This window comes from Nicotiana sylvestris, chromosome 6, assembly GCF_000393655.2.
Source record: "Nicotiana sylvestris chromosome 6, ASM39365v2, whole genome shotgun sequence".
Classification (NCBI taxonomy): Eukaryota; Viridiplantae; Streptophyta; class Magnoliopsida; order Solanales; family Solanaceae; genus Nicotiana; species Nicotiana sylvestris.
In genome coordinates, this window is record NC_091062.1 from 147414110 (window position 1) to 147441163 (window position 27054).

A 27054-nucleotide genomic window follows, 5' to 3' on the forward strand; every position below is an offset into this window, starting at 1 on the left:
TGGCTGTGACTGGCTTAGGCCAGGTCTGCTGAACTGACCTCTGAAAGCACCCCGCGCGGGAGGCGCGCTAGTAACTGGAGGTGCATAATAAGGCTCCTGAGGTCTAGGAGGAGCTGGAATGCCACTGGCTGCTAGAAGAGCTGAATGAACAGGGAGATTCATGTAATCCCTACCATGATGACCGACTGCTGGGGCACGAGAACTAGAGAAATGGCCGACTCTCGATACCTTTTGGCCTCCCTCTCCTCTCTCTCCATAGCATGCATACCTCAATCCTCCTAGAAATGTTCACCACCCGTTGATAAGAAATATCCATCTCCAACTCACGAGCCATACTAGACCTGATGCTAGGAATAAGGCCCTCAATAAACCGGCGAACCCTCTCGCGAACTATAGAAACCAAGGCTGGTGAATGCCTAGCCAAACTAGTGTAACCGACATCATACTCTGAGACAGTCATAGCACATTGGTGCAAATGCTCAAAATATGTGCGCCATGCGTCCCTGAGGCTCTGAGAAACATACTCTCTCAGGAACAGATCTAAAAACTAAGTCCAAGTCAGCAAAGCAGCCTCATCCGGACTGTCTAACTCATAGGTGCACCACCACTCATAGGCGACTCCTCGAAGCTAGAAGGTAGTGAAGGAAACCCCGCTTGATCCTGATATACCCATGGTACGGAGAATGCAGTAACTCTTATCTAGAAGTCCTAGAGCATCCTCCGATGCTAGACTGCTGAATTCAGAAGGCTTGTACCTCTTGAACCTCTCAAGCCTCAACTGCTCCTTCTCGAAAGTCGTTGCCCGGTCCTCGGGATGAACTGGCACTGCAGGCGATACAGGAATAATCTTAGGGACCTGCTCAACATGCACTCGCTACTCAAGAGTGCGGGCAACGGGAGTCTGTGCTCCTCCCCTGGCCTGAGATGTAGTTGCAGTAAGAGGAAGCAACCCTGCCTGAGCCAGAGTGGTGTACATGCTCATGATCTGTGCCAAAGTCTCCTAAAGAGTTGGAGTAGTGGTAGCAGTAGGCGTGTCAGGTGCCTGGAGTCTGGCTGGAACTGCTTGTGGTACCTCGGCGGCAGCTCGCGCAGGTGCTCTTGCTGCACCACGTGCGCATCCTCAGCCTCTACCCCAGCCCCAACTTTTGGCGACTCTTGCAGAGGCGCGCGTGTCTAATCATTTCAGGTAGTGCGTGTCCTCACCATCGGTGAGAGAATAGAAGATAGAAGATCTGGATTCGTGATGTCAAAAATCTCGCATGACAAGGAAATCAAATGAAGTGGAATTTTCCTAACAGTTACATAACCTCTCGTAGATAAGTATAGACGTGTCCGTATCGATCAGCGAGACTCTAATAAACCGACTTGTGATCCATGACTCCTATGAACCTAGAGCTCTGATACCAACTTGTCACGACACCGGTTCGCCCTCCGTGAACCATCATGATGGCACCTAGTCCTCTACGACTAGGTAAGCCTAAATTGTGGAAGATAACCAAAATGCTGAGTAAAAACAAATTAAAACAGAATGAAGAGTGATAAAAACAGTGTTTAAAAGTGCACCTCGGCATATACAACACAACATTCTCAGAATCAGGTACACTATCCCAAAACCCGAAAACTCACGGAACCACAAGCCTTTGGATATCTACAATGTTTAACTCCAGAATATCTAACAAGGGAAAGAAATACAGAATGGCAAATGTTTAAAAGCTGTAATAGAAAGGGACTCCTCGGTCTGCGGACACGTCAGATACACCTCGAAGTTGTTGGAGCAGTCGCCTCACCTCAAGGGTGATAGGACTGAGTCGCAGTACCTGGATTTGCACATGAAAAACATGCGCATAAGGGGCATGAGTATACCACAACGGTACTCAGTAAGTGCCAAGCCTAACCTCGGTAGGGTAGTGACGAGGAAGGTCAGGGCCCTACTGAGGTTAAATAAAATATAAAGATCAACAGTATAGAACATGACAATATAAATAAATACAAAAGTAAAATAACATAGTATGTACAGGACAATAACAACTATGCAGAAGCAAGGTAAACTCGGAAAAGAAATATAGCTCAGCACAAATAATAACAATCGGGGATCTTCCAGGATACCGTCCCGTAGTCCCATATATACATATCCAATGGATCTCCCGGGATCTCGTCCCATAGTCCAACTCATAGTGCGCGGGGATCTACCAAAATCCCGTTCCGTAGTCCCAAATGTAAATACCTAGTACTAGAGGAATCTACCGGGTGCATTCCCGTAGTTCCATATAACTGTGTAGGGGGATCTACCGGAATACCACATCCGTAGTCCCAAAATAAACAGACAAGGGGAAGCTATTGGAATCCCACATTTGTAGTCCCAAAATAAACAGACAAGGGGGAGCTACCGGAATCCCACATCCGTACTCCCAAAATAAATACACAGCTGCAACAGAAAAATATACAGAAATGGCAAAATTTCATATTAAGGCAACAAGTGATTTTAGCCTAGCATGCTGCATAGAATTCAGGTAAGGCAGGTTGAGCAAATAAAGCAATAAGTCACTTAGACATGCTTTCCTAAGCTAATAACAGGCTTAATAGTGCAAATAATAGAAACAGGAAAGGAAACATACGAGTAATTACTTAAAGAAAACCGGATTTCCAACAATTAGCACAAGTACACACTCGTCACCTCATGTACAAGGCATTTCAATTACCAAATATACCAATCCTAAGGAGAAGGTCCCCCACACAAGGTTAGACAAGTCACTTACCTCGAACCGACTCAATAATCAACCCGAGACCACGTTCTTGCCACGAGTACTCGACTCTAAATGACCCTAATCTATTCAATTCAATTTTATAATGTAAATAACACTTCAAGTAACTGATTCTACAATTAAATTTTAAGCTAATACGCGAAGTTAGGTAAAATGACCAAAACGCCCCTTGGGCCCACGTCTCGAAATCGGATAAAATTCATATTTTCAGAATCTACGTTCTCACGAGTTCATGCATACCAAAATCATCCAAATCCAAGGTCAAATTCCCAATCAAAAGCCGAATTCAAGGTCTAAGAACTTTCTTCCAATTTTTCCCCTATTTTCATCTCCAATCCGAAATTAAATGAAGAAACTAACTATAGATTGATGGAATAAAACTAGAAAGGATTAAAGAATTGTTACCCAATGAACTCCTCTTCAATTACCTCCCAAAATCGCCCTCTCCCGAACTCCAAGTCGAATTTCCAACATTTGAAACTAAACCCTCGAAATTTCATATTTCTGCCCAGCTATTTCTGCATCTGCGGTCAAATAATTGAATCTGCAATACCGCTTCTGCGGTTCTCACTTAAAAGCCCAATCTCGTACCTGCGACCTTGAATTCTGCATCTGCGATCGCGCAGATGCGGTTCATTATGCCGTTTCTGCGGTTCTTGGCCCCCTTCCTCATTTCCGCTTCTGCGACCTTTGAGCCGCTTTTGTGGCGCCGCACTGCAGGATAGGTGCGGTTATGATAGATAACAGCTAAAGCTGCAAACTTCAAACTCCAAAAATCTTTCTGTTAACTATCCGAAATCACCCCGAGGCCCCCGGTACCTCAACCAAACATGCTAACCAATCCTAAAACATCATTCAAACTTGTTCTAACCTTCGGAATGCTTAAAACAATATCAAAAACCTATTTTTCATCGGATTCAAGACTGAGAATTTCAAAAACTTTAAAAATACGCTTCCGATCAAAAAGTCTGTCAAACCTCGTCTGAATGACCTGAAATTTCGCACACATGCCACATTCAACACTACGGAGCTACTCCAATTTCCGGAATTCTATTCCGACCCTCGGATCAAAAACTTACTATCGAACCAGAAACTTCAAAATTCGACCTTTCGGTATTTCAAGCCTAAATTAGCTATGGACCTCCAAAATACAATCCGAACACCTCCTAAGCCATAAATCATCCAACGGAGCTAACCGAACTATCGGATTTCCATTCCGAGGCCGTCTTCACACTTTTTTGACTACGATCAACCTTCCAACACTTAAGCTCTCATTTAGGGACTAAGTGTCCCAAAATTCTCCGAAACTCAAAACCGAACATCCCGACAAATCAAAATAGCAGAAATAAATACGGCGAAAGTAGTTAATAGGGGATCGGGGTGTTAATTCTTAAGACGACCGGCCGGGTCGTCACATTTGTGAATACCAATACTTTTTATTTCTGATGTATGAAACAAATCATCGATAACAGTTGTGATAAGGTTCTTATTAATCGACTAATTTTGGTGCGCTCAATTGAACTATTTTACTAATATTAGTTTTTTTTTACTTAGGTTCTAAAGATTATACCTTATGAAGTAAGATTTTTATGTTTTCAATAATTGTTGTTAATCTTAAAAATGTTATGGTGATCTTGACATAATTATTTCAATGAAACAATGTGGACATTAAATATTTTTATGTAATTATTTTATGTTAGTTTTGAAAATATTATGTCAATAGTTATTGGTTGGTACTGACATTCTTTAAAGTTAAGTTCATTACTAATTCATCCCATTTTATTAGTTTCTGAAGGATTGCCTCCTAGATCATCCAACACCTCAAATTTCCTTCGAAACAACAAAGCAATATAAGTGTTGTCGTTATGAACTTCTTTAACTGTCTTTTTACTGGTTTTATTATGTATAGTATGCAGAAATTCATATTCTCCAAAATTTTAACAGTCAAAGTATCAATGCACCTGTTTAATATTTTTTTTCCTTTTTCCTTGCATTTCAGCTTTGCCTATGGAGACAATATCACCTAAGACATCTAATTTTTTGGGATTTTTGGCTTTCTTAATATTTCTACTGTAAACTTCAATGCAACGGAGCGTTTGATGATCACAGTGCTAACTTCTTAGGGTGAATTATACTAGCTCTAGCTGTTTTAGCATTGTTTATCAAGTCATTATTTGACTAAAGTTTAGCTAAAACCTCAACAACTACTAGAATTTCAGAAAAATGACGATGAATGACTAAGGACCAAGCACTTTACAAGCAGTAGATATGATATGTAGCAACTACAACGTGGTTATTGTAGCACAAATGTTGTTCTATCACAAATTAATTTTTCCTATGTGTTATATTTTAAATTACGTTCTTTCCTCACCAGATGTTTTCTAATGTATAACTATATTTCCTTATGACTTGAATATATGAATATTCAATACATTCAATGGTTCATAAAATAGCAACATTTTAATTCTCCTTTGTGTCTATCGTATTTTTTAAAAAAATATTTTTTTTATATTATCCGCGCATCGCATGAGTACGTATACTAGTATCATTTAAAGTGTCAAAACGGAGTAAATACGGCTGAGTTATGAAATTAGTAAAATACAGCATGACTGAGTACAAATATTAAGTCAAAACAGTGAGGAATAGTAGTAAAAATCCCCTAAGGGTTCAAAATAGTTGGCACGAGGCCCAAATATGACATTCAGCCCAAAACATAGTAATACTTTCCAAATCACAATGATATCAAATAGTTTTCAATCAAATACACGACTTAATAGTCATATGGGATGGACCAAGTCATAATCTCCAATGGTGCACGACCCCACGCTCGTCATCTAGCGTGTGTGTTACCTTACAGTAGCACTACGATGTGAAATCCGGGGTTTCATACCCTCAGGACAACATTTACAATCATTTCTTACTTCAATCCGGTCTAAACTCTAGCCCGTGATGCCTTTGTCCCTCGAATCAACCTCCAATAGCTCCGAATCTAACCAAAATCAGTTTCACATCATTAATACATGCTAGGAACAAAACCCGAGGGAAAAAATCGAATTAACTCAAAAATCCCGAAATTGGCCAAACTTGATCCCCGGTCCCACGTCTCGGAATTCGATTAAAATTATATCAATAGAATCCTTATCCTCCCACGAGTCCATACATACCAAGAATATCAAAATCGGACCTCAAATTGCCCCTCAAATCCCCAATCAAAACTCTCCAATTACAAGCCATAATTCCCCAATTTTAGGCTTTAAATCCTACTAATTTTATGTCTAATTAGATAGAAATTACCATAAAATCTAGTATTGAGTTAAAAAATCCTACCTCCAAGTGTTTCCCTTCGATTCCCTCTTGAATCCCTCTCAAAAAGATTCAAAACCGCTCAACAATGGTGGAAAATAGACTAATAATCGCGAAGGCAACTATTTAAATATTCTGCCCCGGGATTAATTCCTTCTTCGTGAACGTGGTAGATCCTTCGTGTTCGCGAAGCACAAAATTCCACTGACCAATTATTCCTCCTTCATGAACGTGACATTCCCCCACGCGAACACGAAGCTTCAACTGTCCAAGCCTTCGCGAACGCGACCTTACCTACGCGAACACGAAGCACAAAACTCCTGGGGTCTCAGCTGCTCCAATTACCCTAATCGAATGCGACTCCTCTCACGCGTTCGCGATTTACTGGAATCCAAACCTACGCGAACGCGACCCCAGACTCGCGAACACGAAGAACATTTTCTCCTCTAGGCCTAGCTCTTCTTCGCGAACGCGAAGAACAAATTCTTCTGCAACAAAAACCAGAAAATCTGCAACTCTCCAAAACCAAGAATTGATCCGTTAACTACCCGAAACTCACCCGAGCCCCTCGGGACCTCAACCAAATATGCCAACACATCCCATAACATCATTAAAACTTTTTCCAACCTTCGGAATGCTCAAACCAACATCAAAATATCAAATCACCCTCGGATTCAATCATAAGAATTCCAAAACTTCCAAATTCCGCTTTCGATCAAAAAGTCTATCAAACCTCGTCTGAGTGACCTGAAATTTTGTACACACGTCCTAAATGACACAACGAACCTACTCTAATTCTAGAATTCCATTCCGACCCCTATATCAAAATTTTTACTACCAACCGGAAAAAGCCAAAATTCTAATTTCGCCAATTCAAGCCTAAATCTACCTCGGACCTCCAAATTACTTTCCGATCATGCTCCTAAGTCCCAAATCATCTCACAAAGCTATAAGAACCATATAAATCATGTTCCGAGATCATTTACTCACAAGTCAACTTTCAGTTAACTTTTCTAACTAAAAGGCCAACTTAAGAGACTAAGTGTCTCATTTCTCTCTACAATCATTCCGAACCCGAACCAACCAACCCAACACAACATAAAAGAGCTAAACCATAAAAAATGAAGCAGAAATGGGGAAAACGAAGCTAAAACTCTCAGAACGACCAATCGGGTCGTTACATTGCTCTTGTTGCCAGAATAGGTACTGCTGGAGAATCTTGACATCGAGGATCAATTAACACCACTAGAACCATTATCCCCTTTGAACATGGAGGAGGCAACGACTATGGTGCTCGAGCCCTAACAACAGGTGCCAAATATCCTCGATCAAGTTTTTTGGAACATCACACTGCAGGAATCACTATCAACAACACTCCATGAAAACAGAGAAAAAAGTGTTTCATAACTGTCCCAACAAACGTCCTAATATTTAGCTAGGCTCGACGCTGGTGACGAGAAACTTCTCCAACTTCGCCCGGGACAAGGTTATTTCGGCCCAAACCCCTCCCCCCAAACTCGCATAAAAAGGGGCTTAAACCTAATTTGAAGGATATCTAAGATACTTGGAAGGAGAATTCACGTGGAGAAACACACACCACGCTTGGAGGAGGCTCCTAACTAGTTTTTCTTCTCTTCTCTTCTTTTAATCTCATAGTTCATTACTTCTAGAGTTTTGGGTGCTACATGAACGCTGTAGTTTGAAGCTTGAATTGTTCTTATTATTTTATCATATTGGTTTATTTATTCAATCTTGTGCTTAATTATTTGATTGATTGATCACCAATTGAATATTATCTACGAATCTAGGATTGAACTCGGGAGAGGGAATTCTAGATTGCATATAAGATTGAGTAAAGCAAAATCTTAACTTTGAGCAGGAGGGGGGACGGATTTGCGGTTAAGATAGGATTATACCTAATCGCCTTGCTTGGTTACTATACAGGTATTACTAATGCATTCTTGTTAATGCTAATTCCATAGGAATATAGGCATTAGATTAGCTTGAATAAGCGAGTAGTGCTTCGGGAGAAGGCTACGAGCAATATTAACCCTGCCAACCAATAAACCAGATAAATTAATTAGACGATTTAAGTGAAAAACTCAACGGGATTGTTAGCCAACACATTGCTCTAGAATATTCTCTCCTATTGAATTCGTGTTTAAGCTTGTCATTATTTTCTTTAATCTGTTAATTTGCTACTCTAGATTAAATTTTAGTTAAATATTCATACTTTACGATTTGCTTGAATAGATTAATTGTTTCATTTAATTTAGTTGATAGTTAATGACAAATCCATGTGGGTACGATATCTTGACTTACAATCCTATATTACTTGTCGACCACATATACTTGCGTATGCGTTTGGGAGCAACAAGTTTTTGGCGCCATTGCCGAGGACTTAGAAATTAACTAATCTACTAGATTAGATTTTTACTTTTTGTCTACTCAAGTTTTTATATTTTTATCTTAGTTTAATATTTACTATATTTGTTGATATGGCATCTTGGAATGGTAATTGGTCGAATATTGATTATTCTGATTATGGTGATCCTTTTTCATATTATGGAGGATCATACTTATAGCAAAATTGTGAATCTCAATCTTATGGGTGGAATAGTTGTAATATATATGATGGTCAAGGTGGCCATTGGGATGATTGTCCTAATTCTTATTATCCTTCTCATAGCTATTATTATGATGTTTCTAATAATGTTTATGAGTTTGATAAGAGCAAGGAAGTGGAGGATATGGAATGTGTTGCGCGTATTATGGACATGATGAGGCAAGCAGTAGCCGAGCAACATGACATGATAAGGGAAGTAGTTGAGCAACGAGTTGTTAATGCCTTAGTGATCAAAGGACTGCAGGCTAGAATGGACGATCAATGGCCAATTTTCAAGAAGAACCTCAAATCGATGAAGAGAGCGAGTTCTCACAAGAAGATAACTTTGAAGAAGCAGATATAGTGAGACAATCTTGGGTAGAGGAACAAGCTTAACTGGTAAAATTTCATGGAGTTCTACGTGATGGTCTTTCACATATGGCAGAACAGTTAATAGACGAAAGAACTGAGCTCAGGCAAGAGATAGACCAATTTGGCTCAGATATCCATGACTTGCAGGCTCAATTGAATAAAAAAAGTTGAGGCGTATGATACCCTACAACCAATTTTTGTAGATACTGGACAGTTTGTGGAGCAAAAAGAGGAGTTCCAACTATTTGACCAAATTATTAATGATGCCAAGGTTGACAAAGTGTGCAAAAGTGAGGATGTCAAAAGTGAAGCAATTCTAGAGTTGGAGCGTATTGGACTTCATTCTAAACACTTTTCAGCATTGTGTTTGATTGGTGATACAAGAATTAATCAATTCGAGCATATGGAGGAGTCAATAGATGAGGAACAAAGTGCTTATATTCTAAAATTTGTGATGCCAAGGAGACAAAATGACATCCTTCACTTAAGGGCCAAGAAGTGCAAGATGCGATATTTATTGCTTGGTTCCTTTATTTTTATACCACAGCCCCAGGAACGTGAAAAAAAAATTAATGCAAAATTGGGGGAACAATTTATACCCTCAAAGTGAAAGGAAAAGTGGTGAAAGTGATGTCGTCGTGCCGCGACGTTAAATTAAGCACTTGTTGGAAGGCAACCCAATTTTACTTTTATTTTTTAATTTTGCTTTTGTTTTTTTTACTGTGTTATTTTTTGTAGTATTGTTTTTTATTTTTGTAGGAGTACGAGCATGGAGTCAAAGCCAATAGGCATGTGCAAAAGCGAGCAGGTGGTTGAAACTAAGTGTGAGGTACCCGCACAAGAGATCATATCTAGAAGAGGTTTGAGTATCCCGTGAGCTGCTAATGCTTTGGCTTTTGGCCTACCAGGGAGTCTCTTTTACCCTCTTGTTATTCTCAGTGTGCATTGAGGACATTGCACAATTTTAAGTGTGGGGTGAGGAGATTGTCTAGGCGATTTTCTGTGCTATCCTAGTTTAGTTGTAGTACTCTTTCTTAGTGTTGTAGTTTTTGTGTAAGAAAAAGAAATTTTTAAAAATGAAAATTGAAAAAAAAGAGTTAACTTTTCCCGACGACGGATTTTATGGACAGCTTTCTTGAGGGATTAAGGTCCAATAAAAAAATGAAAAAGGGGTAAAAAAATCCAAAAATATGTCTTTTATTTTTCTTTAGGTAGCAATAATCTCCCGTGTTTTTTTTTACATCTGTTCTTTTTCATGGGGTGTAGTTTGAACCGGGTAGTCACTTTTTTTTAGAGTAGATTAGGAGTTTATGAAATAAAAAGAGGAAGATTGATGAACTTAGGCTCCTTTGACTTGTTTGATAGTAGTATATTTAAGTTTTCCATGTGGAGTATCTTTCCAATTTTTTGAAATTGTTCATGATGTCTTAATGAAATTAGATAGCATGTTTTGTGACGCCTATGTCTCTTTTTGCTTGACTTATATTCACTTTGTGTTTAATGCTTAATATCTTGTGGCTCTGTGAATACTTGCATTGTTTGAGAGTTGGAATGATACCGTCCTTAGTGAGTAATGTGCCAAGTGTGAAGTGAGATTTTGTGTAGTCCATCTTATTGTGATTGAGCCTAGAACTTGTCCGGTATGTGAGTTGAAGCAAAATATTAGGTGATGCTAGGTTTGAAAAATGATTTTAGGCATTCTTTGATCTTTTTGAGCTTAATTGCTTATCACAAATAAAATGGAACCTTAGTAAACCCTTCTGAGCCTATAGACTTTTGGTTGGCACCCACATTACGAGCCTATACCCTTTTGTTCTTAATTGGTCTTATTTTAATCCTGTTACCTCTGAAAGCACTTTAATTGTGAAATGAGCGCTAGAAGAAGTAAGAACTAAGTGTGGGGTGACTTTTGAGTGGAACCAGTGAAAGAATAAAGGTGCATTTTTTTTGTAAAATAATACACCACTAGCTAAAATAGAGGATAGGAAAAAAAATTTAAAAAAAAAAAGAAGGAAAAATTGAGAAGAATAAATTGTTTTCTTGTTCTTGCTAGTGGGATATAAATTAAAGTAGTGCTTACAGAAAGAGGGAATAATCTTGTGGAGTGATCTTGTTTGTGAAATTGAAGTGGATTGAAGAAATTGCGCTTAAAGTTTATTATTTGTTGTGTTAAAGTGCTTAGGAGGGTGAACCACTAATCGTAAATATATCCTACCTGTCTCTTAGCCCACATTACAACCATATAAAGTCCTAATTGATTTTAGACTGAGTGAGCCTACATTAGTGGAGATTTACATTTTGGGCAAACCTATAGTACCTTTTACATGCATGTGACTTCTCTATGAGAGTGAGAGATTTTCTTTGATATATGTGAGTCCTTAAATTATATTTGATCATGAGATTCAAATGTGTGGATTCAACTTACTCTCTTGTTCTTGTTGTGAGGGCACATGATTTCACGAGGGATAGGTAACATTTTTAGACTTTTTCGTGATGTTGGGTGTTCGAGCCATGAGTGCATTATGATATTGAGTCGGCTTTTGAGGCTAGGATTGTTATGAGCATGTTTTCTTTGTTGTGAATATGTGAAGAATGGCATAAGTAAAGAAAAGTGTAAGTGACTGCATATGCTACAGTTTAATTGTTATTATCAACCATGGTCATTGGTAGAGTGTATGTTGGAAAAAATTAAATTGTAGTTGAGAGTCCTGTTGCTCGAGGACAAGTAAGAGTTTAAGTGTGGGATGTTGATATTTAGCTTAAAGTATATACATTTATATGTATATTTCCTCATATTTTACTCGTGTTTTGTGGATTTCGGATGGGAAATGTATTGATTTATGCTTATTCATGGTATGTTTATATGTAGGAATTATCCGAAAGTAATTGAAGGCGAAAGGTGCGAGATTAGAGCCAAAACGGGCGAAAAGAGAAAAAGTTGAATTTTCAGCGCCACAGGCAACGTCCCATGCCACCTGTGGTGCTCCAGGAAGAATGCTCAATAACCCAGCCTCAGGTCCAGCATGGGTTGCTAGGCTGGACACTGGTGACAGAAAACTTCTCCAACTTTGCCCGGGACAAGGTTATTTCAGCCAAGACCCCCCAACTCGTATAAAAAGGGCCCTAAACCTAATTTGGAGGATATCTAATATACTTTGAAGGAGAATTCACGTGGAGGAACACATACCACACTTGGAGGAGGCTCCTAACTAGTTTTTCTTCTCTTCTCTTCTTTTAATCTCATAGTTCATTAGTTCTAGAGTTTTGGGTGTTATATGAACGTTGTAGTTTGAAGCTTGAATTATTTTTATTATTTTATAATATTAGTTTATTTATTTAATCTTGCGCTTAGTTATTTGATTGCTTGATCACCAATAGAATACTATCTACGAATCTAGGATGAAACTTGGGAGAGGAAATTCTAGATTGCATATAAGATTGAATAGAGCAAGATCTTAACTCTGAGGGGGAGCGAATTTGCGGTTAGGATAGGAATATACCTAATCGCCTTGCTTGGTTACTATACAGAAATTATTAATGCGTTCTTGCCAATTCTAATTTCATAGGAATATAGGCATTAGATTAGCTTGAATAGGTGAGTAGTACTTCGGGAGAAGGTTTCGAGCAATATTAACCTCGTCAACCAATAAATAGAATAAATTAATTAGATGATTTAAGTGAAAAACTCAACGGGATTATTAGCCAACCTATAGCTCTAGAATATTCTCTCCCATTGAATTCATCTGTAAGCTTGTCGTTGTTTTCTTTAATCTCTTAATTTGTTACTCTAGATTAAATTTTAGTTAAATATTCATACTTTACGATTCACTTGAATAGATTAATTGTTTGGTTTAATTTAGTTGATAGTTAATCACAAGTCCCTATGGGTATGATATTTGGACTTACAATCCTATATTACTTGTCAATTACGTATACTTGCATGTGCGTTTGGGAGCAACAAGTTTTTGGCGCCATTGCCGGGGACTTAGAAATTACCTAATCTACTAGATTAGATTTTAACTTTTTGTCTACTCAAGTTTTTTTTTATCTTAATTTAATATTTACTATCTTTGTTGACATGGCATCTTGGAAGGGTAATTGGTCGAATATTGATTATTCTTATTACGGTGATCCTTGTCCATATTGTGGAGGACCACACTTGTGGCAAAATTGTGAATCTCAATCTTATGGGTGGAATAATTGTAATATATGTGGTGGTCAAGGTGGCCATTGGGTTTTTGATAATTCTTATTATCCTTCTCGGAGCTCTTATTATAAGATTTCTAATAATGTTTATGAGTTTGATAGGAGTAATGAAGTGGAGGATATGGAATGTGTTGCGCATATTATGGACATGATAAAGCAAGTAATAGCTGAGCAACAAGACATGATAAGGCAAGTAGTCGAGCAACAAGTTGTTGGCGCCTTAGCGATCAAAGGACTGTAGGCTAGAATGGACGAATTAATGGCCAATTTTCAAGAAGAACCTTAACTCGACGAAGAGAGCGAGTTCCCACAGGAAGATAACTTTGAAGAAGCAGATATATTGAGCCAATCTTGGCTAGAGGAACAAGCTCAACTGGTAAAATTTCATGGGGTTCTACATGATGGTCTTTCAAATATGGCAGAACAGTTAATCGACAAAAGAACTGAGTTCAGGAAAGAGATAGACCAATTTGGCTCAGATATCCATGACCTGCAGGCTCAATTGAATAAAAAGGTTGAAGCGTTTGATACCCTACAACCAATTTTTGTGGATACTGGACAACTTGTGGAGCAAAAAGAGGAGTTCCAACTATTTGACCAAATTATTAATGATGCCAAGGTTGACGAAGTGCGCAAAAGTGAGGGTGTCAAAAGTGAAGCAATTCTAGAGTTGGAGCGTATTGGACCTCATTCTAAATACTTTTCAACATTGTATTTGGTTGGTGACATGAGAATTAATCCATTCTAGCATATGGAGGAGTCAATAGATAAGGAATAAAATGCTTATATTCTGAAATTTGTGATGCCAAGAAGACAAAACAACATCCCTCACTTAAGGGCTAAGAAGTGCAAGATGCGATATTTATTGCTTGGTTCCTTTATTTTTACACCACCACCCCAGGAACGTGACAGAAAAATTGATGCAAAATTGGGGGCACAATTTATATCCTCAAAGTGGAAGGAAAAGTGATGAAAGTGATGGCGTCGTGCCGCGACGTTAAATCAAGCGCTTGTTGGGAGGCAACCCAATTTTTTTTTTTTTACTTTTGCTTATTTTTTTATTGTGTTATTTTTTGTAGCGTTATTTTTATATTTTGTAGGAGTATGAGCATGGAGTTATTGCCAATAGGCATGTGTAAAAACGAGCAGGTGGTTGAAACTAAGTGTGAGGTACCTGTACAAGGGATCATACCTAGGAAAAGTATGAGTATCCCGTGAGCTGCTAGTGCTTCAGCTTTTGGCCTACCAGGGAGTCTCTTTTATCCTCTTATTATTTTTAGTGTTCAATTGTGCATTGAGGACATTGAAACATTTTAAGTGTGGGGTGAGGAGATTGTCTGAGCGTTTTTCCGTACTATCCTACTTTAGTTGTAGTACTCTTTCTTAGTGTTGTTGTTTTTGTGTAAAAAAAAAAGAAATTTAAAAAAATAAAAATTGAAAAAAAAAGTGAACTTTTCCCGTCGACGGATTTTGTGAACAGCTTTCTTGAAGGGTTAAGGTCCAATAAAAATAAAAAAGGATAAAAAAATAGAAAACAAATCCAAAAATATGTCTTACATAGACTGGAACAACTCCTCCATCATCTATTTCACAGAGACATGCATGCAGAATCACTATGACTCATGGAGTTTGTTAATTTTACTGATCTATTTGAGCTTAGTGCAGATGGGTACTCTGGAGGTGCTTCCATAATGTGGAAGCATGAAGAGCTTGAGGCCGACCCAATTGCCACTACTGATCAGGAGATCCATGTCAATATCTATGTTAGAGGAATATCACATTGTTGGCTTTTATCCTTAGTTTATGCAATTACGAATCTAGCTAATAGAAAATTTTTATGGAATAATCTAGAAACTGTAGCTAAAAATCATACTATGTCATGGCTTCTTTGTGGGAATTTTAATGAAGTAACATCTTCTTCCAAAAAGATTGGAGGAAGGCCAATAAATAATACTAGTACTGCTGCCTTTCTACAGTGCCTAGACAATATCAATATGATTTGCTTAGGGTTCACGAAACCCGGGTTCACGTGGACAAATAAAAGGAAAAAAAGGGGCCACTAAATCCTGAAACGGCTAGACCGCTTCCTTGCCAACCCGGACTGGGTAGGGACATACCCAGATGTAACTGTGTCTCATTTGCCATACACGCACTCTGATCATTGTCCTGTCATCTTGAATTTAACAAAACCTATGAATAAACCCGCCCACATATTCTGCTTTGAAACAATGTGGCTAAATCACCCCGATTTTAACAATATAGTTAACTATCATTGGTCAAACAACATATGCTGTAGGAATGCCATATCTTCCTTTACGGAACATATGGAGACGTGGAAGAAGAGCACTTTTGAAAATATCTTCAAAAAGAAACAAACATTACAAAATAGAATACTAGGTATCCAAAATATGCATCCTACCCACAAAAAAAAAACTTTCACATAGACCTTGAGGAATAACTCATTTGCGAATATAATGAAATTCTAAAAAATGCAGAGGACTTTTGGAATCTAGAGTCCATTAGCTAAATGACGGATATGCCAATACTAAATTTTTTCATATCTAGGCCATCCAACGAAGCAGGAAAAATAGAATCCTAGGGCTCAATGACTCTGTAGGCAACTACAGAACATACGGAGCATAATCTTAAACCACTTTACAGACATTTACACTATTGAAAACACTTTTGTCCTAGACATGTTACCCATAATCCAAGCATTCTCAATATCCTTAGTGACAGAGATAATGAATTTCTTAGTAGAAAGGATAGGAAGATCCTAACTGGGGTTTTATGTCCAGTGGGAGTAAAGAGAGCAGGAAAGCTCAGTTTTGTCTAGTTTGTAAATACTTATACTTGGTAAATAAAATTATTTAATTACCAAAAAAAAAAAGAAATTCACAAAGTAATAAAGTCTTTTAAGCCACTCAAAGCACCCAGACTAGATGATATTCACCCAATTTTTTTCCACAAATATCGGGCGGACACAAATCTCTCAATTATCAACACCTGCTCACACAATTTTCAAACCCTTACAATTGACCCTTAAATAAATAAGACATATGTATCTCCCATCCCTAAGATAAAAAAACCCACAATACATCTCCCACTATAGACCTATTAGCCTTTGCAATACGATTTACAAGACAATTATAAAAATTATTATTAATAGGATACACCCTTTTTTAACAAAATAATTAGCCCTGATTAGTGCATCTTCATTCTGGGAAGACGTGATATTGATAATGCAATAATAGTTGAGGAAGTTATTCACTCATTTAAAATTAATTCAGGAGGCAAAGGAAAAATTATGCTTAAACTAGACTTAGAAAAAATATTTGATCGTCTGGAATGATCGTTTATTTGAAACTCCCTACATTGGCTCAACTTTCCTGTCAAATTGATCACACTAACTATGAACTGTATCTCAACATCATCTACCTCTATCATAGCCAATGGTCAACCGATAGATTTCTTTGAACTCTCACGCCAAGAGGACCCATTGTCACCACATCTCTTAATTATCTGTATGCAATCAGTTACTAGATACATTGACCATGTTGTTGACATTTGTCAATAGAAACCTATAAAAATTAGTCGATCCGGACCCCCATATCCCATCTCCTATTTGCGGATGACCTTATCCTCTTCTCTGAGGCAAATGCAACTAGTGATACCTCTATCATAAACATCTTCAACTCTAGTACCCGACAATCTGGTCAGTGGGTAAACTTCACAAAATCAAAATTCTCTTTTCAAAGAATGTGGATAGCAACACATAGAGCACGCTTTCCACAGTGCTAAACATTAAGCCAGCAAACCATGTAGGGAAGTATCTTGCCTTCCCAATTACCAATCTACAACAAAAAAGCTTAGACTATCAATTTATGCTTGATAGAATGAATACAAGACTAAAGCTCACCCCTTCTTTGCAAGACTATCAATTTGGGCACAAGTGGTGAGTCAAAAATATTTGGCAAGACAGGAACACAAAGATTTCGTCGCAAACACTTGACTCTTATGTGTGGAAGAGCCTTGCTAAAGCTCACCTCTTCTTTGCAAAAGGATTAGCTTGGAATGTGGCGAATAATAGCCATATCAATCTTTGGAAGGATAACTGGATCATCGCCCAGCTACTTCTAAGGGCTCTCATCCAAGGTCCCCTAACAAATGCAAATTTGGGGAAAAATCTCTCGCACATATTACAATTAAAATCTTGGGATCTAAGCCAATTATCCTTTGAACTTCCTGCAGACATTCAGTCACTAATTCACAATACCTATCTACCATTCTTTGAAGCTTCCACAGATAACTTCTTCTGGAAACCATCCAATGATGGCTCCGTCACTATCAAATCAGCCTACTCTTTAATCAGGCAATGCCTATCTACACGAACACCAAGGGATTTCGAACACACTTGGATATGGAAAGCCAACTACCATAATAAACTGAAACGTTTCCTGTGGCTTTTAATCATAAAATGCCTACCTACAACATCCATGCTATACTACAAAAAAATAATTTCATCCCTCTTTGTCCCCATTGCAATATTGTGGAAGATATAGAACACATCTTCCTCCAGCCCACGAAACAACACCATCTGGAACACACTGCATATAGACTTTGATCCACCAAATTTCAGTACGCGGAGTTAAAGAACTATGTACTTCCAATGGCTCAACAATTCTACCAAACCAAATTCAAATCCCATTGTCCATTATCACCCACATTACCCTATGTCATATCTGGCTACACCGCAATAATAACTTGTTCAAAAAAACTTCCGCAACCATCACTAGCAACACACCAATTGCCCAAGCAATTGAATACCTCTACCTCACAAACCAAAAAACAGCTCAACATCAAACCACAAGAATTAAAGTACTATGGGAACCACCACCACCAAACATCTATAAACTTAATATAGATGGTACACACAGAAAAAAACTCCAACTACGGGCCATTATACTAGTGTGACATAGAACTAAATCAAATAAGGAAGACATGCAATTTTGGGCCATTGGTCTAGAGTTTCCAAAGATTATTGACAATCCGTATCAAGTGCATGCAGAGTGTTTGTTAATGACGATAATCTGGGATTTAACCACGACTGAACCAGTTAGTAAACTTGCTAACCCCAAAAATAGAAAAGCTGAAAAAGTTAAACGAAAAGAAAAAAAAACCCAAGAAAGGGCCAGGCATCCAAATTCAAATGATTGTAAATTGTAACATTAACATTTGGGCATTTGAAAAAAAGTCACAAAAAGTTACTGCTACAATAAAAATTTGTCTGTTTCTAATCAGTTTTAAGAGCTTCAAGCAATTTTGGCCGATTTTCAATTTTTCCAATGGCAGCTTTGAGCTCTTGCTGGAGAATAGACCTAGTAGGTAATAAAACCATGTCATTCCAAACTGAACCAGGCTGCGTTAATTCATCTTTTGGGTAGAGTTCGTATATGGACTCTGCTTCTTCATTCACATTTCTTACCATTTCCAAACATTTGATGTCTTCCGGTTCCACCAACATCTTATTCTCTCCATCTTTCCATGCTATTAACTGCATTTTATTTTCCAGAAAAAAATCAAAGGAAGGATAAATAAAGATAATAAAACAAGATGATATGAATGGACTATTTACTTTCTGGAAGGGCTAAGGCGACAGTAAAATAATTTGCAAGAGCCAAATAATGAAAATTCACAGATGCTATCCTTTTTAGAGTAGCTATGAATTTATTTAAGCTTATAACTCTGAAATTACAAAAGATTTAAGTCATATACATTTATCAGAGTAAATACTTTTTAACATTATCATTATAGTTTAACCTATTATAGCAGGTTTGTAACAACTTTTATCAAGTTGCCGAATTAATGCTTATCATATAGATTAGAATTGAACACAATAAATACAATTGAGATAAGAATCTTACTGTTGGTTTTGAGCCTAGAACGTTGGTGAAGTAGAGCCTGGCGTTATCAACAATGTCACAGTACTTAGGAAATGCATTTGCAAATCTCTTGTGAGATTTCAGTTGAGGCTTCACTCTAACTGCCCTCCCTGTTCCTATAGCTCTCCTGCATAAACATTTCACAAGGAATAAGATAAAAGAAGATAATATTTACTTCTAAATAACATTGGGGAATTTACTCGAATAGAAATTATAAAAAAATGTTCACATGTGTATCTTAATTATTAGAAGTAATCTATATATACCTGATGCCTCTAACAACAGCTAGGTAAGGATCACATACAACTCCCACCAATTCAATTCTGTAAGGTTTAGTGATCTTAGCCTCTTCTCCTTGTTCCTCTTCAACTTGTTCCCAATACTTTTCAGTAACTGTCCCATCCTCTGCAACCTGGTACCCTTCCCCCATTCGATACCGATGTTTGTGTACGTTTCTTGCCATGGCTATTGTCTGCTCAACAAATGGCACCCATGATAAGGTTCCATCCATTATAACATCGCGCCCTTCGTTCAGAGCTGTGACTAGTAGGGACGATGCTGCATCTGTTGAACTTTGATGTACCTGTTTATATATATTTGAACAATTAATTTCTTGTTAAATTCACATGGCCAAGAGTCGATGGCGGATCTACTCCATCGATTATGGGTGTCTGAGCACCCTAGAGCTAAACATTGTTACTTATAGTATTAAAAATTCATAGCAAGTGTTGTTACCAATTCAGCAGTTTGAAGCATGTCGTGATGATGACCTCTTGAGCTAAGGGCTCTGTAAATTACATCAGTTTCCTTGAAAGCATCTGCCTCTACCACCACTGCATTTGCAGCTGCTTCGGACCAAAATGACCTGCCAAAAACATTGTTGTCAAAATTTGTAAATGAATTGCAAATAAAAGGAAAATAGAGATGAAATTAGTACTGTTTGAGGATGTCTTTGAGGACAGTGGATTTGCCAGCACCCATGCCACCACCCATGAGGAGGAGAACTGGGCTTCGTTGACTGTGAGCCACAGGGACCATAACGTCTGTACATTTGGAGTCTCCCTTTGATGACACTGTTCCAATGGCCTTCATCTCCTCTACCAGCGTTGAAAATACCCTTGTCACTTTCAAGTCCTTTGTTATCTTCTCGAATCTCTGCTTCCTACAATCTCCAACCAATATTAGTCAATAACTGTTGTTTGGTATAGACAAATTAATCAACGAGAATCTTGGAACAACAGTCAAGTTGTCTCCGTGTGATATGTAAGTCAGGGTAGACCGCCTATATCATATCTCGCAGAGGCAGATCCAGGTGCACTATTGTGAAGAGGTGGATTTAGAATTAATATTTGATGGGTTTAACTTTAGTCTCTTAACTGAATCCCTTACAATTTTGAAATTATAATTTAAAATTTATATTCTTTTTGAAATTTTAGTGATTTTCACACACACATATATATATATACTCCATACCAAAAACAAGATCTTTTGAAGTGGGATTTAAACTGCCAATTTCATTTGTTGAGGTGCATCCAATAAGTAATACACAATAGGAGTTTTTAAGCATGGGTGCACGCACATATATTTAAATAATTTTTAAAAAATACAACACTTTTATACATGAAGCAAAGGAGTATGGGTTCACGTACATTTTCCTTAAGCTAGATAAGCCCCTGCCATTGGGTGCGGTCTTTCCCGAATCTTGCGTGAATACGAAATACTTTGTGCATCGGGCTGCCCTTTCTTTATAAACTTTTAATCTTACTACGTGCAGTGATGAAATCAGATTTTCGTATCAATTTAGGATGTACAAGACTACAAGGGTTTGGGGCTAGGAATTAATTACACTTTACTTTCTATCTTAAATTAATGTGTGTTTTTGCTTTATTTTTTAAGGCGTTGTTACAAGTACAAATTGTTTTTCTAGAAGAAATATATATATATATATATATATATATATATATATATATATATATATGGATACGTGCGATGTGCGTGTACACTATAACAATGTATATAATCTTTTTCTAAAAACAAGATCTTGAAAATAAAATTTAACCAGAATATAAACACTTGAAAATGACGAATATTTATCATATTCAGTTGATAAGGTAGCGGATAGCCTAGCTAAGCATGAAACAATAACGATAATTTTAAAGGCTCAGTGATCTATTATGTATTCCCTTATTTTGATTTAATTTCGTATTAAAATGATCGTCTAGGACAAATTCTTCTAAATATGTCAACTACAAAAGGATAAAGAATTAGCAACGAATAAATTATGTGGTTAATAAAAATTTGTGCTAATCCTATGTAGTGATGAATTAGAGATAGATTATTTGAAAAAAAATCCTATTAGCTACAATTTGAATTTCATAGCTAATTCTTATTTTTTTAGTCAAATTATGTAATAACTATCTTAGTAATAATATTAGTTTCTTTTTAACCGAAACTTTTTCCATCTATTTACGTTATTATGCATTACGGTAATTTAGTTAATGTTGTAAATTCAATTATGGTATTAAACTTTTATTACAAATATATTATTATTACTATTATTTTCCAACAATAATTACTATTTCAAAATCTAATGGTAGGTATAGTTAAAAAAATTACAAAAATCGTGGGCTTCCCTTGTTGGAAAAAGAAACTTTTCTCCTACTTTTTGTATTCTTTTTTATTGTCTTGATATTTTTTTATTAGGAAAAGATATCAAATACGGAATTATATTTGGACAAAACAAAAAAGACGAACAATATTTCGCTAAGGGTCTTTGTGTTTTTAATATAGTATATATATATATATATATATAAAACATTACTTGGTTGGAAGTGTGTGCCATGAATTGAGCTAATGTAGTACGCCTCTTCATATCTATCAATGAGTCAAGATTTTCCTTTGTCATGGTTTGATCACTAAAAGTAGATATGCCTAATGCCATCTACCTCAAAGAAAAGGAATAGTTGTAAAATAATCGTTTTGGAGGAGAGTCGCCGTCTTTACAACTTGCAATTTCAATAAAAGCCATCCCTTCTCTAGATTTTTCCATTCCATTATTTATAACATGCCATATCTCAAAAAGTTAGAAAAAGAAGAAGAATATTTTTAAGAAAAAATAGTAATCATCGTTCAGACTACCTCCAAGATGTCATCTCCAAATTGTATGTACATTTTTCTTTGTTTCCTAGTTCCTTCTACTGTATCTCCTTTTTTTAAAAAGAAAATATATGGTAAACTTTAGCACTTTACCCTCCAAATCCCCAACGGTGACTTTTATTACTTCCTCTCATTGCTAAAATAGACAGACAAAGGATTCTTTCATCTATTTCTCACTTGTAGAAGGGGACCAGTTGCTACTAGTTTGACAACCTAGAATTGTACAAAACAAAAGGAAAAAAAACTTTGTCTAGTTGTATTTTCTGCATGCTTGAAGAAAATAGCAAAAATATTAAGATATTATATTATTTTGTACTAATAACAACTGTATTTAATTATTTTAAATCCTTAAATTTTTATTTTCAGATTACTAGAAAGTTTTAAACATGCAGTTTGGATTCTCAAACCCTCCTTTCAGATTGACCACACAAAATAAAATAAAAAGTTTGATTTTTACAATGCCTTCTGTTAATATAGCTCGTAAAAATCAATGAAATTATTGTCAGTATGCTGAATAAGGTGAAACAGAATTGGTGGTCGTCGATTTCAAATATCGACAGAAAATACTTCTGCTCGAAAAACAGTTCATTATCCAGCAGTATATATAATTTCCATATATTTTCTTCACCATTATTAATTTGTTTAAATAAAATGTAATAATACTACTCCAATAAAATAAGGTTTATATATAGTGAAAAGTAAATCAAAATACGTTAACAAAATTATGATAACAGTTTTATATTTAACTTTAAAGCAGACAATAACACGAAATCCAGGAAGAAAATACTATAATAATAATGTGATGTAAAAATATATTCACTTATTTTAAAGTAAATGAAACAATCACCTTGTAGCTGCCAGCACCAAATCCTTGAGTCTTTTCTGATCAGAATCAACACTTAACACCTTCAACAAAAAAGACGCTGACCTTTAATTATTAGTTTGTGGTTTATCAAAAATCTTTTTGTATATTATATTTCTTGCTTCTTGATTTTCATTATATATTTAAAAAGAAAATGAAAATCACCATCAATAGATATCTACCTGGCTAATGAAGATAGAAGCTTTACTCCAATGGAAAGCAAAATAAGCAAGAATGCATCTCTCTAATTCATTCTCCAACTTTACATACAAAGATTCAGCATCTTCTTCATTAGCAAAGTATTCAAAAATGGTATTATCACAACCTTTGGATCTCCTCAAATATTCTTGTACTAGCTCTCCTAAGCGAGGACACTCATTTTCATCTTTAAACCCCAGTTGCCTTGCTACACAAGATAAAAAGCTTCAAATAATCAAGAACATAAAATAGAGAAAAAAGCTAAGGTCAAAATTAAATTAATCGAAAATAAAAAGTACTGACCAACATAATGGGAAAATTTTTCGAGTTTACCAGCACGACCAGATTCAGTTCTGTCCAAAATAGGAGCAAGGAGATTTATATTTATTTGATTATCATCAACTTTGGAAGATTTGGATTTAGATTTAGAAGATTTGTGAAGATGCATGGCGAAAGCAGAGATAATTCCCACAAGACTTGCAACCAATATATGTGAAGCAACCACTTTTCCATAGCTATCTGCATAATAAGAAAATTTATATATAAGAAAGAGAAAAGACTTTTACAAGTATATGTAATCATATACAGACAACATATAGTGATGATATTTTGACAAAAGGCGAGGTTAAAATTCAAACTTTTGAATTAATCCAGGGACTTAGTGGGTTACATTTCAGCATGTTTTGTTGCTGTAGAAGAAATAGTCTTTCAATTAGAACTTGAATTTTCTTTCTTGGTTTCTGCCTTTTCAGCTGGAAAATTTCTTGGGGAATTAATGGAAGAGTTAATGTGGATAAAATACATATAAAGCCATTCTCCTTTTCAGAGTCAACTGATCTTTGGATGCTGCATATATATCTATATTTTTTTTAAAGGTGAGGTGGTGGTGGACCTGAAAGAAATAAAATATGATTTTTTTTTCTAATTACCATAATATTCCAAGTTGCAACTACTACCATTTCACCATTAATTGACTACTCTCGTTTTTTCCATTATGATAGACCTTTATTTACTGACCAGTCCACATGTAATTTATCGTAAAGTATACTTTAGATATTTGAGCACAATAAGCAAATACATATATTACAAGTAGTAGTAAGTAAATTTTGTTAGGATATACTATAAATCATGCGTGTTGTTATAATATTCTTTATGGAACAATTGTTTATTTATTTATTTAATTTAATAAAGTTTTATTTTAAATAGATCATATATTTGTTTGTGTGTTCGTTGCTTATATAGTAGATAATTTAGTGTATAGAGTTTAGCTTATACACGGAAGATTAAATCATCGATTCTTATAAGTCATAAAGTTTATGTTCACAATCTAATGATGGAATTGGACAAGCCATCGGAATGGTTGTAGTACAAGATTAAATATAATTTATCTTGATTATGGGAATGATTTAATTCGAACTTCTTGTGCTAGTACATTTTGTATATATTGAACGGATCAAGTAGTGTCACGACCCGGATTTTTCACTCTCGGGAGTTGTGATGGCGCCTACTAATGTGAGCTAGGCAAGACAAACCTTTAATCTAATTACTTTATTAACCAATTATTTCTTTTTAACAAATATAAGACGATAACGTGGTAACAGCGGAAATTCAAATTTAAGCGGAAGACAACAATAAGATTTATGAAAACTGCATATATTACAAATACCTAAGCCTTAACCACCCAAAACCTGGTGTCACAGTGTCATACACTGTCTAAGATTTTTACATGCAAAGTCTGAAGAAATAACAGTACACTGTTTCTGAATAAAAGGAAAATGAAACAAGAAATATGGACAGAGGGAGACGCCTGGGCCTGCGGACGCCTTCTGGTCTACCTTGGGTCTCCGGATGGACTGAAGGAAGCCTCCAAGCTACTGTCCAAAAGCTGCTCCGGAATTTGCACATAGTGCAGAGTGTAGTATCAGCACAACCGACCCCATGTGCTGGTAAGTGTCCAGCCTAACCCCGACGAAGTAGTGACGAGGCTAGGATCAGACTACCAAATAAACCCGTGCAGTTCAAATATCTATACAACGGAAAAGAAATACAGAAATAAACAAATAAAGATAGGAGGCGGAAACATGCTTCGGGGAATAACAGGTAAAACAGAATATCAAGAGAATTATAAAGGAATCAAAATCAACCACTAACAAGAATAAGGAAAACAAAGGTAGATTTCACTTTCTTTTCACATCTTGTTGCAGGCGTTCAACCCGATCCCAATTCCTATATCTCGTGGCAGGCGTGCCACCCGCTCCTATTTCATTTATCTCGTGGCAGGTGTGCCACCCGCTCCCATTTCATTTATCTCGTGGTAGGCGTACCACCTGCTCCCATTTCATTTATCTTGTGGTAGGCGTACTACCTGCTCCCATTTCATTATATCTTGTGTTAGGCGTACCACCCGCTCCCATTTCATTATATCTTGTGGTCGGCGTACCACCCGCTCTCATTTTATTATATCTTGTGGTAGGCGTACCACCCGCTCCTATTTCATTATATCTTGTGGTAGGCGTACCACCCGCTCCTATTTACAAGCCAATAATAATCACAAGGAATCCTGGCAAGGGAACAAGAGCAATATAACAACTTCCCGGCAAGGGAACAATGATATTTCAACAACATCTCGGCAAGGGAACAATAATATCAAAACAAACATCCCGGCAAGGGATCATTAATATCAAACAAACATCCCGACAAGGAAACAATAGTGATAATAACATACGAATTGCAACAAACCACAACAGAGTCATAACAATTATAATACACGACTCACGGGCATGCTTGACACCAACATATAGATACTCATCACCATACCTATACGTCGTACTCCACAATTAACATGTAGCAATTAAGACACAACTCCTAATCCCTCAAACTAAGGTTATACCAAACACTTACCTTGATGCCACGAACACAATTCACGTTTCAATTATAGCTTTACCCTTTGATTCCACCACCAATTCGCTCATATCAGTCACAAGTTACTTAATTACACCTATAAACGCTAAATGAATCAACCCCAACGCATGAAAAAATGAGTTTTCTAAAGTTTTACCCAAAAAGTCAAAAGTCGCCCCCGAGCCCACATGGTCAAAACCTGAGGTTCGAATCAAAACCCGATTACCCATTCCCCCATGAACCCAAATATATGGTTTGTTTTGAAATCAGACCTCAAATCGAGGTCCATATCCCTAATTTTTGAAAAACCTAGGTTCTACCCAAAACACTCAATTTCCCCCATGAAAATCATTGATTTTGAGTTGAAATCATGTGAAAAGATGTTAATGATTGATGAAAACGAGTTAGAAATCACTTACCAATGTTTTGGAGAAGAAAGGTTATTTGAAAAATTGTCTCTTATGTTTCTGGAGTTTTGAAAAATGAAAAATAACTGAAAATCCCGTCTTAATATACCCCTCTCAGACCCCCTGTGCGGACCGCACAAAATCGAGTGCGGCCGTACAGCTCCCGTGTGGACTGCAGTGACATGCTTTAGTATTTTGACCATAACTTTCTCTACAGATGTCCAAATTGTGATTTCTTTAGCTTTCTGGAAACTAGACACGAAAGGATACAACTTCATTGTTGAATAATCTCAAAATTCCTTGTAGATCAAATGACATAGGTTTTCGAAGTTGGAGTAGT

General features: G+C 36.7%; 1 protein-coding gene across 1 annotated transcript; it reads right to left on the minus strand.

The window, feature by feature from the left end:
- Positions 1-18417: 18417 nt before the first annotated feature.
- LOC104221086 (calmodulin calcium-dependent NAD kinase) lies at positions 18418-24233 on the minus strand. Its single transcript, XM_009772067.2, has 9 exons — positions 24077-24233; positions 23710-23925; positions 23391-23614; positions 23194-23252; positions 20128-20352; positions 19926-20055; positions 19457-19773; positions 19173-19317; positions 18418-18802 (listed from the first exon to the last, which is right to left on the minus strand). Exons 1-9 carry the CDS (start codon positions 24084-24086, stop codon positions 18542-18544), a joined length of 1587 nt encoding a protein of 528 aa, XP_009770369.1. The 5' UTR covers positions 24087-24233; the 3' UTR covers positions 18418-18541.
- Positions 24234-27054: the final 2821 nt, after the last annotated feature.